General features: G+C 42.6%; 1 protein-coding gene across 2 annotated transcripts in view; it reads left to right on the top strand.

Moving 5' to 3' along the window:
* dlgap4a (discs, large (Drosophila) homolog-associated protein 4a) overlaps window positions 1-13,190 on the top strand; it is a 95,577-nt gene extending 82,387 nt beyond the window's left edge. For both annotated transcript variants that reach the window (XM_034087186.2, XM_034087187.2), the window contains 6 exons: window positions 5,233-5,681; window positions 5,794-5,891; window positions 7,136-7,563; window positions 9,575-9,666; window positions 10,280-10,432; window positions 10,766-13,190. In XM_034087186.2, coding sequence (XP_033943077.1) covers window positions 5,233-5,681; window positions 5,794-5,891; window positions 7,136-7,563; window positions 9,575-9,666; window positions 10,280-10,432; window positions 10,766-10,990 — 1,445 coding nt within the window. In that variant the 3' untranslated portion in view covers window positions 10,991-13,190. The remainder of the gene's footprint in view (window positions 1-5,232; window positions 5,682-5,793; window positions 5,892-7,135; window positions 7,564-9,574; window positions 9,667-10,279; window positions 10,433-10,765) is intronic.
* Window positions 13,191-16,518: the final 3,328 nt, after the last annotated feature.

Genomic DNA, 16,518 nt, shown 5'->3' with positions numbered 1-16,518 from the left:
CACAATGCAGCCTTGCAAATGTGACAGGCGGTGACGGCATGTGTTGAGACTCAGGGTGTAGCCGGATATGATAGGCAGTTTGGGAATGTAATGCATCTGTGCTATCTGTGAGCAGTAAAAGACATGTCTCATTCTTTGGGAATAAATGTCCCGTTGTTGGTTGGATAAGTGCTTTAGAGGAGAGGCCAGGGCTGCATGGGTGGATTCCCACAGCCATGTTTGTTTGTGTTGCTGGGATTTAATGAGGGCTATACTGGTGCTGTGAGTCACATGATGACGGGAGTGCAGCACCCTCACAATTACAGGGTGTTAGGTTGCTATTTAGAATTAAACCACTACCGGCGAGAAGAAACGGCACATTTGTGTTATTGATCCAAAGCGGTAAGCCTAGAATTACTTTCTTGGTCGGCTCATTTTAGAATAATTATTTCATCCATCATGTTTGTCAGTGAAGGCTGTTATTAGGGAGAGGTATTTGTCTGCTGTTAGTTTTCCAACTTTTTCGGTCATATGTTGACAATCTGCCAGCTGTTAAAATAGCATCTACACATAAACCGACATCCCATCAATTCTTAAAGAAAGACCTGGGGTTTCCCCATGCTGTACTGTAGTTAACGCTGTCATCCACCTCAACCCTGCAGTCAGACCAATGAGAGAAAAACCACCAGCCCTTTTTCTCCTTCCTGACTCAGATTGTCTTTGGCCTCATTTCAGTTTCTGTTGAAAGAATTTGTGAATCCGTGGTTAAATTGTCTGCCCGTGTTAAGTGGTCTACCGTGTGATGGTACTTCTCTGATTTAAAATAAATGCATTACAATTCTTAATGAGCTGATAAATGCTCCACAAGCAATGAGCTAAAAGTTGTTTTTATATTGTTATTTAAAGGTCCCATGTCATGGCCATTTCTACTGATCATAATTCCATTGTTGAGGTCTACTAAAATAGATTTATATTGTGCAATTTTCCAAACTCACATTGGTTTCTCATACAGCATCTCTGTAAAGTATGTGTATTAGGGCTGTGCGATTATGGCAAATCATAATCACGATTATTTGGGTCAATAATTGATATCACGATTATTTTGACGATTATTCATTGACCATTTATTGAACTTTAAAACAAATAATATTTTACCAATAAACAAGATCAACAAATATGTTGGAGCGCACTTCCAAAACCATACTAAACATATATTATTAAAATGATAAATAAAAATAAATTAAATCACATATGATGCAGTGCACGGTCACAACCTGCTGAAAACTCCTTAACATATAGCCAACATTTTGGTAAAACATATTCAACATATTCCACTCAGTTAAACGTTGAAGGCTGGCCAACCGTCATGGTCCAGAAGTAACAGGAAATAAATGTTGAACTACAATTTAAGACCAAATAAAAATGTTTAGGCCACCATGGCAAATGCTGGTAAGGCTGCTCATGTCATCTCTTAAAGATTTTTTGCAAGAAACACCAGCCTGTTTACATGGTCTGGTTTCAGAGATGAGCGCAGGCAGGTGACAATATTGCCACCTGGACTGAAGACCCTCAGCCACGCACATGGGGTGACGCCGGCCAATCACAAAGCTGTGATGCGTTCAAGTGCATTATTCTGGCACAGGAAGATTATGTTACAGGACATTAACGATAAAACAGAATATTGTTGTTCTATTTTTAGACACATCTCGCGATCGACTGGTTGGGCACCCCTCGGCTAGACCATAGGTCTGTTGTGGTAGCAAAGTAGTCAGCTGAAGCCACATCTCTCTCAACTTCCCCACGGCATTTGTCATATAGTGCAGGCAGCGCAGACCTGCTGAAATAATTCCGAGACGGCATCGCGTAACGCTTGTCCAACGTGTTGACAAGTTGCTTGAAGCCCTGGTTGCTAACAGTGCTAACTGGGCACATATCTTTAGCGATGTTAAATGTAATGACAAAGTACTTGCAAATAGTGGAAATAGTTTTACCCTTCTTTTTAACGAGTTGCTGCTCTTGTTCTGACATCTTCGCTCACGCTGAACACTCACAACACATGTCACTCCCACGTGGCCGAGTGGGCTTTTAGGGAGGGGCGAAACGCACCCAGCAAAATAATCGTATTTTGTCAATTATGCTGTTTTCATAATCGTCGCAAGCCATAATCGTAATCGCGATTTAAAATGTGTATTCACTCTCTGTCCTAAATGGCTTGTTGGAGCTCCTGCCCCCCCCCTCCCTGTGAGCCCAGTGGCCGCCTGTGAGACACAGCGAAACCCAGCACACACACACACACACACACACACACACACACACACACACACACACACACACACACACACACACACACACACACACACACACACACACACACACACACACACACACCCACCCGTAGCCTGGCTGGGAGTTTGTTACGTCACTATACCCGAAAGACGTCACTAAACCCAAGAAGTAAACAATGGAAAAAGAGAAATCTCCAACGAGGCGTTCAGGGGCAGCATAGACAGGTCTTTTCTGTGTTAGAGTTTTACTCGCTACAGGGTGTACTTTGAGGGTTTGTGACTCTGCAGACCGTCTACGTGCATACAAAGCTACATAACACACAAGGGGACGGGTAATAACCGGAAAAGCATGACATGGGACCTTTTAATACATGCTTATACAAATATTGATTATGGCCCATAAAAAATGTTGCATACCCTTTCTATTACAAATGCAGTCTATGGGTATATCACTGTAGAAGTCAGTGTGAGAAAAAGTTTTTAGAGAGTACTTGTCCATGGACAAGTGAGTTTGGCAATTTACTTGTCCGAATACATTTTTCACTTGTCCAGAATTGAAAAAAAATTGGGGCCACTGGAATCTTCTTCTTCGTCATCGTATTTTACATTTCCCCACGTTTTTTTACGACACCGCTAACGTAAGTGAGCGGTACGATTTTACTGCATCACACATAGGGTTGGGTATCGTTTGGATTTTAACGATTCCGGTTCTGCTTTTTGATTCCGGTTATTTTCGGTTCTCGATTCCGGTTCTTTGAGAGGGTCAAACTGGGAGAAAAATATATTTATGAAAACATTAAGTCAAATCTGTATTCCTATTTACAAATCACTTCATACTGTTTAATTTCTTACGGTTATTGAATACAATTATATAAAAATAATCTATGCATTGTTTAGTTAGTTCTAAGTGGTGCAGTTTGAGAATGTACAATTGGCCCAGTCTCCTCTGATGTTACACCGCAACCTGCCTGTGAGACAGAGACCAACCACACAGTCTGTGTGTCCAACACATGTCCTGCAACACACATGCTGCAACCTGCCTGTGAGACAGAGTCTAACCACACATGTCCAACACATAGGACATAACCTAATAATAATAATGACACATTAGATGTATAGCCTATAGGCCTAGCGCTTTTCTACAACTCAAAGACGCTTACACATGTCCTGCAACACACATGCTGCAACCTGCCCAGCTGCTCACTGTTTGTAAAAGTAAATAAATAGTATTTTCATTTCAATAATGTACTTTCTATACCCTGCTTCATAAACAATACTGACATCCCTGTGCTCCTCCAAGTCTGGGGGTCCAGGGATGTGAGGACAGCGCGAGGACACAGACAGGGAGGCTGCTTTACTTCATAAAGGAAATGGTGGTCAATATTAACAACACAGGAGTTAAAACGCTTAATAACCTTCATTATGTGTTAGAGAAAGAACATAAGACAGTTTGACAAAGATGAGGCTGTTCAACGGGTAGCGGTGTGTAGAAAGAGAGAGAGGGACGCTGAGCTGCACCGTGCAGCGATCAGCTGATCCGGAGCATAGAGAAAGAGAGCTGCAGTCCGCGGGGCTCGGCCTCGCCTCCTGTCCTCACAACTCTTATTAATCCCGGTACCGGACAATTGTTATTTGTTCCTACTCGGAACCGAGTTTTGCTTCCCAACCCTGCCACCGTGCTACACCCATGTGCTACACTTCCCGCCCCGCCCCCGTCTAACTGTACAGAAAGCGGCGAGATGTATTTCCTTAGGAATCGACAAGCAGAACCGAAACTAACATTTCTAAATGAACAATGGCGGACACGTACAATTTGCGAATGAGTTCTGCCTTTTGTAAACTGAATGTATCAATAATTTGTCAATAAACGTCACTTGTCCGCCGGACAAGTCAATTGACAGATCTACTTGTCCGATATTGTAAATAACACGTCCCGGACGGTGGGACGTGTACTTTTTCGCACACTGTGTACACATACATCATTTTAACTTGTGGATAGATTTCTGTAGATGTTAGTGTTTCTGTAAGGAGAGTGGAGTTTGCAGGACTGAACTGTCGTAATACAAATAAACAAGTTGAGAGCACGGGAGCATTGATCAGAGAGAAAAGCAAGTAAGATGAAACTCTGTTTGCTAGTAGTTTAAATGCCGTTAATTTCTACAGCAGAAATAAAAAAACAATCAAACATTCAGCTCATTGTGGACTTATCAGAAGGGCATTGTGGAGCTTCAGCCTCCTTATCCAAGTCTGCAAGTTTCCTTTCATCGATTCATGACGTCCACTCAGGGCTGGTCCCCAAGCGCCAGGACTCTAATTATCAGCTGAGAAGCCCAGGGTCTAACCTCATTTTGTCAATCAAATCCCTGCACTCACTGCATTGAACATGGGACTTGATATAAATATATTCCACCTACCCTAAAGTCGCAATATTCAAACTCAGAGTTCACTTTTTTGTATATATATTTTTTGTATATTTATATTTTTGTATAGCTTTACATCGACTGAATAGTGAACTCATCACCAGTAGCAGGAACACTCCCTGTTGTTTAATGTTCATGGTTGTTCAGATAAAGTCGTGACACAAACAGGAAAGAAATGGGACTTTTCCTGTGGTGCTATTGTTCCTAAAACTGATTGGTAAAAATAGGCTATGATCAGTGTTGTCTTGTCTGATAGTCCCCAGTGCAAAATGGATGCAAAGGTGTGGCATGTAGAGGAAGGTCTTCAGAGACAGACCGTTTGACGCAGGTTTACAGGACACAGAGGAAGCTCGAAGTACAGCCTGATGGTGGCAGCAATAAGGGCAAAGGGCAGGTTTGTTTATGCTTTTGTGTTATGAAGTTTTATAGGCGCCAGCTGGCTAATGTCAAGTAGCACAGTTTTATATTCCTTGTGCTTTTGTCTGATGTCCTGCGACAATAAGCCGATTTCTCATTCGAAGTCTCCTTTCCTCTCTTCCCGGTTGCAGTCAGCAGTAGGAAGGCTCCTCCTCCAGTCCCCCCCCGCACCACATCCAAGCCCCTCATCTCGGTGACTGTGCAGAGCAGCACAGAGTCAGCCCAGGACGTATACCTTGACCATCAGGACCGTGGCAGCGAGGCCAACAGCCAATCAGGACGCAGCAACTCATCTGACAGTCTCTGTAGCATCCGCACAGGCAGTCTGGCAAAGGGGACCCGGCCTCCCCCAGTCCCTGTCCCTGCTGCAGCCCCTGCCCCCGCTGCAGCCTCTGTCCATCCTGTCCCAGCCCCCCGAGACCTCCCTCCTCCCACCACCACCACCAGCAGCAGCAGCAGTGTCGCCACTTCCACCACTTCCACATCTACCCAGTCCCAAAATGACACCCTGAGCTTCGGATTCACCCTACAGCAACCGCCGACTGCAACCAAGAGGAAACTGTCCTCTATCGGAATCCAGGTAACAATTGCCTTATTTATATTCAGATACAATCCTACTGGGAGGAGACTAAAGACAGTCCCAGTTCCCCATCCTACGGCTTTATTTGACTTTTCTGTCCATGATTTTTCAGGTGGATTGTGTTCTCCCAGTGTTAAGAGAAGAACCCTTACCCCTGACTGCACCCCTCACCTTTCAGTCTATCGGAGTTCAAGTGGAGAACGGCAGGCCGTAAGTATACACTCATATTTAATGTAACAGTGAATGGTAGCCACGAGTGATCTGATGGGTGACATGCCTCACAATGGTGCTCTGAAGATGGATCTATTAGATATGAGAAGATGGGATATTACCCTATACATATGGTAATGCTTTCCCCTATTGGAATCTTTGTATGAGTCTATTGAGATATGATTGGCTTGTGACTTCACATCTTATCTTGAAAAGAGTATTCACAATTTTCTATGCCTCATACAGTCCATCACCGTTTTGCATACATGCCAATCGTGCTGAGCTTAAGCACCACGACGTATGAACAAGTGGAGTAAATAAAGAAATGTAGTAACCTACAGTTTCCATACAGTAATATAAATCATGTTTAATTGCATTTAAAGCAGGACATCTTTTCTAAAGGTACCTTGTTGAGTATTTGACAAGTAGTTCTATGAGGTTTTTAACAAGTGGGTCTTTGTTTATGATCATTTTGGTTACACGATACACATCCCTGTTAGTTTCATGCCATGCTGCTGATTGACAGGTTGTCAGCAGTGAAGAGGACTTAAAGCAAGCACACTTAGATGTGAACAATGCACAATTTCAAACATGGAAGAGCAAACCTCTTCTTATACATGTTTGTTAGACCTCAAGAATATGTTTGGGTCAGTCACACTGAACAAGCCGAACTGAAAGGTTACAAGAAAGCTCCACTTGGTGCTTTTTATTCTTGTGACAATGATTTCAGCCCGATGGCTCATCCTCAACTTCTTGTCTGTCTGAATGCACTCTAGCTGTTTCCTGCTTTCCCCTCAGGAAGTGCACACACTCGCATTGTCATTCTGTCTTGTGCACGTGTGGCGGGTGAATCTTCAGTCAGTGCATCAGCCTGTTGTCAGGGTCGTTCAGCAGTCAGCCTGGCAGCAGCCCATGGTTCTGACTGATCTCCTCTTTACTCCAGTTATGACCATAGTGACCTGAACAACTGGGCATTTCAACCTTTCCAACGCACTGTCGTTTCCCCTCATCCCATTTGGTTGACGGCCTGCTTCCTTTCCTGCTGCTCGTTATCTCTGAAGCCTCGTTGTTGTATACTTGGGCTCCTTTGCAATAGATCCTACTGAACCATCAGCTGCAATAATGTCCTGTCACTTAAGCACGGTGACCCCAAACTGTCACTGTGGGACGTGTTTGACACACACTTCATCATCTTATTTATTTAACTGTCTGTCAGGAGCTGATGTTAATGCCTGTCTCTGCAGTCTCAGCCGGGACAACAGCATGGCGTCCAGACAAAACACCGAGACGGAGCCTCAGGAGCCCCAGGACGCCGCGACCACAGAAAACATCACAACCAACGGCACCAACAGTCAAACGGTGAACGCCACCAGACAGGACAAAGCCATGGAGCAGAAGCCCCTCGAACACTCCTCAGCCGCCTCCAGGATATCCAACTCGCCCCCGGAGACTCTGGACCCGGCTTTAGACCCCTCCTCGCTGCCACCGCCTGACCCCAGCCTGGAGACCGGGAACTGCAGCACCCCCGGAGAGGGTGCTCAGCCCGGGACGCCAGCCTGCCTCCGAGACGGGAACTGGTTTATGAAGCTGCTGCAGGCGGAGGCGGGGCGCATGGAGGGCTGGTGTCAACAGATGGAGAAGGAGACCAAAGACAACACGATTTCAGAGGAGGGTAAGAGATACAAGTGCATGAAATAACTATTCATTTACTTTGGACCAACTTACACTAGACAATAAATCAGATGATATTTTAGATCTGAAGCTACTTGGTAAATGTGAAAAATTAGCCTTCTTAGTGTTCTTAAAAGTATCTTGGATGAAAAGCTTAATCTTAAAAAAGTAGGTCATTTCAAGGACATCTTTCTAGATCAATCGTAACAAAAAGAGACAAAGGAAAGACTTCAAATACACAGAAATAAATCAAGTAGAGTTAATGGCTTGTCATTGTGTAACTTAAAGAATGGAATCGATGTTGTTGTTAGTAGGCTCCACAGACAGAGGCTAGGGCTTGTCTGTGTTTACCATGAACAATGAGACAGTCATTACTAGGGGTGTTGAAAGTAATCGTTTCTACGATGCATTGCGATGCGGACGTGGACGATTCGGTATCGATGCAGTGACGGAAGATAATCGATTATAGCGTAGTAACGTTGCTTCCTGATTTTCCGGCCGCGGCTTTACTATAACGGTTTTTTTTTCTCACACTTTAATATCAAATTGGTCGGTGACGCAGAGATCAGGGAACAGACGTGACAGCGGCACAGCAACACCAAACACTTAGCAGTCTGCTTTATCCACCAACACAAGAACACCAGTCCAGAACCAGCAGCAGAAGGACCCGCTCCGAATCACTCCGTGTCGCTGCGGCTCAGAGACACACAGGGATTTATGTTTTTCAAAAATAATCGTGTTACAATCATGTCAGGTTTTTGGTGGATTTAATTAAGTCTTGGATTGCAGAGTATGAATGTCCTCTAGCAATTTTCAGACGATATATACGTTTGTGAAGGCAGGAGGAAAAAAGCTTCCGCGATCACCGTCTCCTCTCCGTTCCTCCAAGCCCCGCCCCCTCCCTGAAAATAATTAGTGACAGGCTGATAGTGACCCGATAGAAACTTTATTATTCACTTAATCACTGAGATATAATGAAGCTAATTTAATCTCATACATTCATGGGATTTATGTAACAGTAAGACAGAGAATGTGAGTGTGCACCCACATGCAGTATTTTTGTTTGTATATGCTGTTGTATATACTCTGCTGTTCAGACTCAAGTCCTGTGTGTGATGCCACATTCAGTGTCCTTTTTTAACAGAAGGTCGTTGCTAGACTGCAGAAGCATTATTTTTTTGTTTTTGAGGATGGAACAACTTCACACACAGATATAGGGAGGCTAGACCTATACAGTTCATTTATTTTGGTTTATAAATTAATGTCATGACATTTATGTTATTGATTTCTGAAGCACTTTCTAAATAATGAGAGTTCATATGTATTTACTGCATGTATGCATTGATGAAAAATAAGCCATGTGCAGTAATATAGAAAATTGAGGATGCAGCGCATTGGTATGAATCGGGATGCATCGGGATATCGAATTGAATCGAAGACAGGATAATCGTAATCGAATGGTGAGACCAGTGAAGATGCACAGCCCTTACTGCCATCAGCTCACAGAAACAGAACAAGCTCATTGCAGGGGAGTGCACTTTGTTTTGGCTGCAACAGAGCAACCGCAGTCGTTTCACTTTTTCATCTCCCAGAATACCACTCAGGCTTTTAGGCAGATCTATCTCTGCAGTGACTTAAATATGAATGAGCAAGCAGCACACTAGATTCAGAGGCTCCATCAGTCCTTCTGCTCTCTGTGGACCCGAATTATGAATTTAAATAAAAAAGGATACACATTTGTAATATCCTTAAGATGTGCTTAGAATTTTACTTGTCAGGAAATCGCACTGTTAAGTGCTAAATGTCAAGATAAATATTTCAATACTAGATGCAAGTATAAAATCATAGTAACCCTCCACTTTGCCCCAATGGGGCTACCTAACCCTTTCATGTTCTTTCAATCAGGATAGCTGCCTTTTCACCTCCCTTTTGTAGTTTTATGTATCCTAAAGCTCCAAATGTTTCTACTCTCTGAAAACTTGCTGATTGTATTATATGTTTCTCTCTCTTAGTGTTGGGGACGGTCCGCAGTGCAGTAGGCAGCGCTCAGCTCCTCATCACAAAGAAGTTTGAGCAGTTCCGAGGACTCTGTAATGAGAACTTGGTGAGTGGCTTCATTACATCCTATTGAATGTCTCTCTTGATACACTCCTCTACTTACCAGATGTTTTTATTGGCTTCTCAATCTCCAACTGACCTGCTTCCTACAAACTCGTCATGTACATACTGACATGCAGAAGTCTTCCAATTACATTCAGAGATGAAACGATCCTTTCTGGCATGACATTTGAAGACCCCCCCCCGGGGCGGGGGGCGCCGCAGCGTTATAATGTCCGTCTTTTCACTGAATTGTCGTCTTGAAAAGGGTACTCATAACAATTCTGCAACAACTTCATCTTCACCTGTTGCACTTGTCAATTTAACGTTAAAAACAATAAAACGGCATGAATTGCTTCGATCAACAACACGGATACCATTCTCATTTATTCATTTTATTTATATAATTAAATCGATTTTTTGTTTGTTTTATCTGAGTGTTCCAGGGTATTCTCTGAATACCTTGATGGCCCTGACGGTCGCCACTGGTCAAATGTCATTTTACTCTTCATCCATTTGCTTGAAGGAGCTGCGTAGGAAAAATATGCGTGAGAGGAGGAATATGATTATTGCTCTCTGATTTGATCAAAGTCATATACTTCTCGTTTTCCTCTCACTAGGACGTTAATGCCAACCCACGACCAACAGCGCAGGACCTCGCAGGGTTCTGGGATCTGCTACAACTCTCAATAGAGGACATCAGCATGAAGTTTGACGAGCTCTACCAACTGAAAGCCAACAACTGGCAACTTCCTGCAAAACCAGAGAAGAAGGTGAAGTTTGGTGTAGGGCGATTATGATCGGCTTTTTGGATCCAAAGTTGTAACTCAAGCATCTATTTTTAATGAGGAATTGTTAAAATGATCAAGTGAAAGTGCCAAACGTTTGCTGGTGTCGGCTTTACCAAAGCGAATATTGTCTCTTAATATCTTGTAAATGAATATGACCCTTTTTACATTTCTCTTTTGACGAGCTACCTGTTGGTTAGTCGAGGTAGCAGTTGGCATGCTAAGTGACTAACGGATGAGTGTTCATCACCAGGTTGTGTTCTCGGCTGGTACCACACCGTACCTTATTCCTTTTCCTTCTTGACATGATTTCCTCAGGACGAAAACAAGCAGCTTCCATCATCTGTGCCAAAGAAGCAGACTAAGCCCAAGCTGTCGGCAGGGAAGGACAGAAGCGTGGACTCGGCCGTGGACAAGCAGCGGCAAGAAGCCAGGAAACGCTTGATGGCGGCAAAGCGCGCGGCGTCAGTACGACAGAACTCGGCCACGGAAAGCGCCGACAGCATCGAAATCTACGTCCCCGAGGCCCAAACCCGCCTCTGAGAGTGAACCAGCACAGATCATCGAGAACAAAAAATCCAGACTCAAGTCACACATTCATTGACACAAAACACACACGGAGACAAACACACACGGATGCACAGAGGCCGATCCCTCACAACAGCTGACGGCGGGAGAAATGTGGCGATCACACACCGAAAACAATCCAGAATATTGCAGACTATCCCCCCCCCCCCCCCCCCTGCTGCCATGGGACAGAAATAACCATGACACATGTTTAATACTATTGTTATTATTGACATTATAATAATTATTATCTCCTTAAGTATATCAGGACTGTCTTAAATGTGCAAGTATCTTGGATAAGGACATCCTGTACCACGTGAGCTGAAGAATCTTGGTATCCCAGAAGTTTACTCTCTCTCTTAAATTTCCCTTCACTGCTGAGTCTACCGGCAACTTGTGGCTGCCTGGTGGACGAGCGGAGCTACCACACACACACACACTCAGGACACACATGCAGGTGTACTCACTGTCCACAGAGTCTTCCTGTTCTCTATTTGTATTAGGCTGCTACTCGTCGGGTGTGCTGTGTACGCGTTACTGCGTACCAATCAAAAGGAGGGGTTGGAGGTTTAACCAATGCAGAGAACCAGAGGAAGGCAGTAGCATATATATTATAAATATCACACTATTACAATGTTCATTTTGTAAATGTTGTATACCAGATTATTTGTTAGAAAGAGGTCAGTGTTCAGTACCACGGTAGTTTTTTATAAATCGAGTACATGTCATTTCATGATATATTAGCGCTCCACCTCTCTTTCTCTCTTCCTCTCCTCATCACAAACGCACACTACACAGTCTGTGTCTGTGAATAGCCATTGTTAAAGTCTTACATTTGTTTTTGTTTTTGTTGTGAAGGCACGTGAGGAATGACTGCCCTGCCAGTGAGCTACAGGAGGAATGTATGACGTTGTATGCATTTACAGCTCATGTTGACTTGATCACTGCACTTTTCCATTCACCTCAGATCGAGTTTGCTCACCTTCGTTTGCCTCATTGTTCTGCGTTTCACTGCATCCTCACGCGACGTAGGGGACCAAGACAGTGACCACTTGATATGGCATTCCCATTCAACAGCACTGCGTGTGAGAGGGTGGGAGTTTACTTGCCACTGGAAAGGAAATGGATCAGCATAGCAATAATAAAATCGCTTCAGATCGGGCACCGCCGTAGATACAAGTCTTAAATTATTTAATTCAGCATTTCCAATACAACTTTATCATGAAGGATGAATGCTTATTTCTTTTATGAACTGACTGCCCTTGAACAAATCTCAGGTTGAACAAAAACTTGACAGTAAAAACCACTATGGATGAATTATTTATTATATAACTACAAATTAACTGGCCAAATGCTTTAGAGACATTGACAAATAATTGAAATCCAAATCGTGTTCGTCAGTAAGAAATGAGGTTTGGTGCAGCCACGTGCGTTCTTAGTTGACTGCTTAACGGGCAGTCTCCTTCGCTGCCCTTTCTAGCAGCTTGAACTCCCACCCGTTTGGTGAGAATGAACTGTGGTACATATTTTTTAATTTAAATGTTAAAGTCATTTGAAATGTTTGACTTCCATCCGAAATGAAGTCGACCGAAACACGTCATGACTTCTGTTCTTATAATAATTAATGGTGCTGCAAAGGAATCCATAATGTGCCAAGGCAATGATCATCTGCATCTTTTTATTTAAAGTGATTTCTTTTTATTTAATCTCATCATGAATTCAGCTGTGTGTCTGTGTGCGCATTCTCAGCCATGTTTGCTTGTGTTTGCATCAGCTCACTCCTGAAACGCTATGTCTGGTCTTTGTCTCAGATCATGAGTATTGGACTGGATTATTCCACGTTTAGTTTCCCCAAATGGAAACAAAAGTGCCAAATGGTACGTGAGTGGAACTGGGCATAGCAGATACTCATGCAGTGTAGTTCCACTCACTAGTTTTAGTTTTTGTCTGCAAGAGCTGGCTCTCCCCCTACTGGTCAGTCCTTGCGTGAAACTCCAGACATCTTGTTTTGCTCCATTTTGAATCTTTTAGTTGACATCACACAAGAAAATGAGGTTGAACTGGGAATGCTGACACAACACCAAGTTAATTTTCTTATTCTCTTGTTTGTAATACATCAACAATGGACATGTACATTTCATTGTCCAAAGAAATCATTAAACATCCCTTTGCTACATGTCCTGGTCATCATTCTTGCTGTTTTTTTAATGATTGCACTCATCCATAATACAGCAGTAATATTAGCTTTAAGTTAATATTACACACGATGAAATCATAAGCATTAGATTAGACATTTTATTGTTACTGTGTAATCTCTAAAAGCATGGCCTTCTTACATAATACAAATATACAAAGGTCCTTGCCAGTGAGTTTTTTAGCACTCCCTGAAATGGGTCTCGCAAATGATCTGAAGCTATTCAATCTGTGTGAGGCATTCAGGGTATGTTCTGTATGTGAGAATTTATAACTGTGACTGACAAATGGTGGAAAGACCTCTCCCTTGTTCATATCATTTGAGAGCCGGATCCCTTTATTTGCCCACACACTGAACTTTAAGAGAGCATCAGGGATCTCCAGACAGTTTGTTTACCACTACTTCCTGAGTTTCAAAGGGCTACCAAATGGACAGAAGGTGCATCTCTGGAGGCAGATCATGTGGATGTGCTGCTCAACCATCATGTGGACGAGGCAATACTCTCTGGTTAAGTATCTAGGAATATCTTTGGGATAAGTCATTGTGTTTTCTTGATGGACTGAGAGTTTGAAGCCCATTCTGACTTTAGTCCCCGCCCTAGTGGCCATCCCCCTCTCGCCATCTGTCCTCTCAGAGATCCAGCTAGGAATAATGAGCAAAAACTATGTAGTATTTCCAGTTTATCTTGTACTGACGAACATCATTTTACTAAATAAGCACATATCTTACAGACGAAGGGTTGTTTAATGTGATGGTGTATTAGTTAGACACTGAGGATATTTTCTTTTCAGCTAATAAAAAAATGAGTAAAATGAGTAACATGGCATATTTCCTGTATGACATAAGATGTAGAATGAATGAGGAATGCCACTGAATTTCAAATGCATGTATGTTTTTCTCCTGGTATATGTTTCAACAGAATTACCTCAATTCCTTGAATTGATGTTGTTGCATCTGAAGCAGAACATAGTGTCCAGAAACCTCTCTTTGTGATCCTAACGCTGCTTTTTGTTTCTTTATTTTGTGCTCAGTTGTTGTCATTGTTTTATAATTTAAAATAAAACAAAGGTTAGCAAAACACCTTTATTTGGTCCACCTTAGTATGGGGTCATCAAATAATACTCTTCCTAGTAATAACAATACAAATACATAGAAACATGCACTATGTATAAGCCCAATGTGGACAACACTGTTAAAGTGAACTCAGTACCTCAAGGTTGTACTTAAGTGCAGTACTTGAGAACATGTACCCAGTTACATTCCAGCCCTGCATGCACAGACAAGGTTCATAACATTTTTTGTTCATAGTTTGGTGTGAAATATCTTGACTGCACAGAGCCCCGGCATCAACCACCAACACAGACGTTCAGATGAATTAGAACAATGAATCCCAAGGCCTTATTTCCAGCTTCAATGTCCAACCCCAGTAAAGCTTTTATAGACGAATGGGAGCAACATTCCTGCAGTCAGGGTCCAAAATGTAATACACAGCCTTCCCAGCAGTGTGCAATCTGTCGTAGCAGCAGTTAATGCCCATGGGTTTGGAATTAAATATGTAATAATCACACAGGGCCAGGGGTGTAATATGTATATCATTTTAAGAACCTGATTATAACAAATACATGAACACTTACCTCACTAACAAACACTCCCTCAAGCATCCCTCATGGTGATGACACATTAGATACTCAGCAGCATCCCACAATGGTGGAGGGGTTTGCTCCATGAATTGAATACTAATTAAAACATTGTCATATAGGTAGTTGGATTGGATGTGAAGATTGTATTTTAAATATACTTACATTATGAATAATATAACATTAACTTTCTAAATGTTGTGGCATTCTCCTTTAATGAACATGCGAGGGGTAGGAGGTTGTCACGCAACACGCGTATTTGCTTGCGTCATAACCATTGACAACAGCAGGGTTGCGTTCCGATAATCCAAAAATCAGCTCCTAAATTCTAACCCTATCTCATATTCCTTGACCTCTGAGTGAAACGTCACGGGGTTAAGGGATAGTGGATAGGAGAATTCAAAAGGACTTAGGAGAAGAGACTGCGGTACTTTAGAGAATTCGAATGCACTTTCACTATCCGACGTGTTTATGATGCGCCAACGGACGTCATAAATGTGCGTCTGCTGCTGTGGGGAAACTATGGAAACTACAGTTTTCTATAGCGGACTACAACATGGATGTATAATAAGACTCTGCACCGTACTCTGATGCTGTTGCTTTATGCTTTATGAACGTGGACAACAGAGAAACATATTCTTCATGACCAAAGTTGGAATTGAAATAAAAAAGGAAAGTGAAATTTATGCTCGTCACTACTTTCATGATATAATTTATCGGTCATAATCGGTTGTTTCTGTGAATGCCTGGCCGACTGTTGAGTGACGGCAAATGCTGTGGCTGCAATGCATTGTGGGGCAGCATTTTCTCCTCTCCTTTCTTCAAGGGAGGTCCAGTGGTTCCTAAGCTAAAGGAGGTTATAAAGGAAGTTTGAAACCTCCTTTCCTTTCATTTAGAGAATTGGAACGGCACTTAACATGGCTGCCACTGAGGGACTTCCGGGTCATTTCACTTGGTTAGGAAGGTTCCTAAACTAAATGGACTATTGGAACGCAACCCCGGGGCTGCAGTCGAATAGTCCAAAGACCAGCTCCTAAATTCTAACCCTATCGTCTATTCCTTGACCTCTGAGTGAAACGTCACGGGGTTAAGGGATAGAGGATAGGAGAATTCAAAAGGATTTAGGAGAAGAGACTGCGGTACTTTAGAGAATCCGAATGCACTTTCACTATCCGACGTGTTTATGATGTGCCAGCGGACGTCATTGTGTGCGTCTGCTGCTGTGGGGAAACCATGGAAACTACAGTTCTCTATACAGCGGACTACAACATGGATGTTTAATAAGAACGAGGGACTCCTGTGAACTCATCTAGAGACTCTGCACCGTGCTCTGATGCTGCTGCTTTGCTTTATGAACGTGGACAACAGAGAAACATATTCTTCAGGACCAAAGTTGGAATTGAAATAAAAAAGGAAAGTGAAACTTCTGCTCGTCACCCTCTCCCTCCGGTCCACATTAATACAAATGATCCCAATACGTATGATTGTATGAACTAAAGATCTTAAATCAATACAGATGTATTTATTATAAACGTTAGTCCTTAACATCTATCACTGTGTATATCACCATTCAAACATCTTTTAAAAGTTGAACAAACTCCACACAGCTCAGTAAAGACTGTGAAATGTTGACTTTATTTGATCATTTCAGTAAAAACTAACGTTCATATTTC

This window comes from Pseudochaenichthys georgianus, chromosome 7 (assembly GCF_902827115.2).
Source record: "Pseudochaenichthys georgianus chromosome 7, fPseGeo1.2, whole genome shotgun sequence".
NCBI classification, from domain to species: Eukaryota; Metazoa; Chordata; class Actinopteri; order Perciformes; family Channichthyidae; genus Pseudochaenichthys; species Pseudochaenichthys georgianus.
Note: the sequence above shows the minus strand (reverse complement) of the source record. Positions and strands in the feature narration are given on the sequence as shown.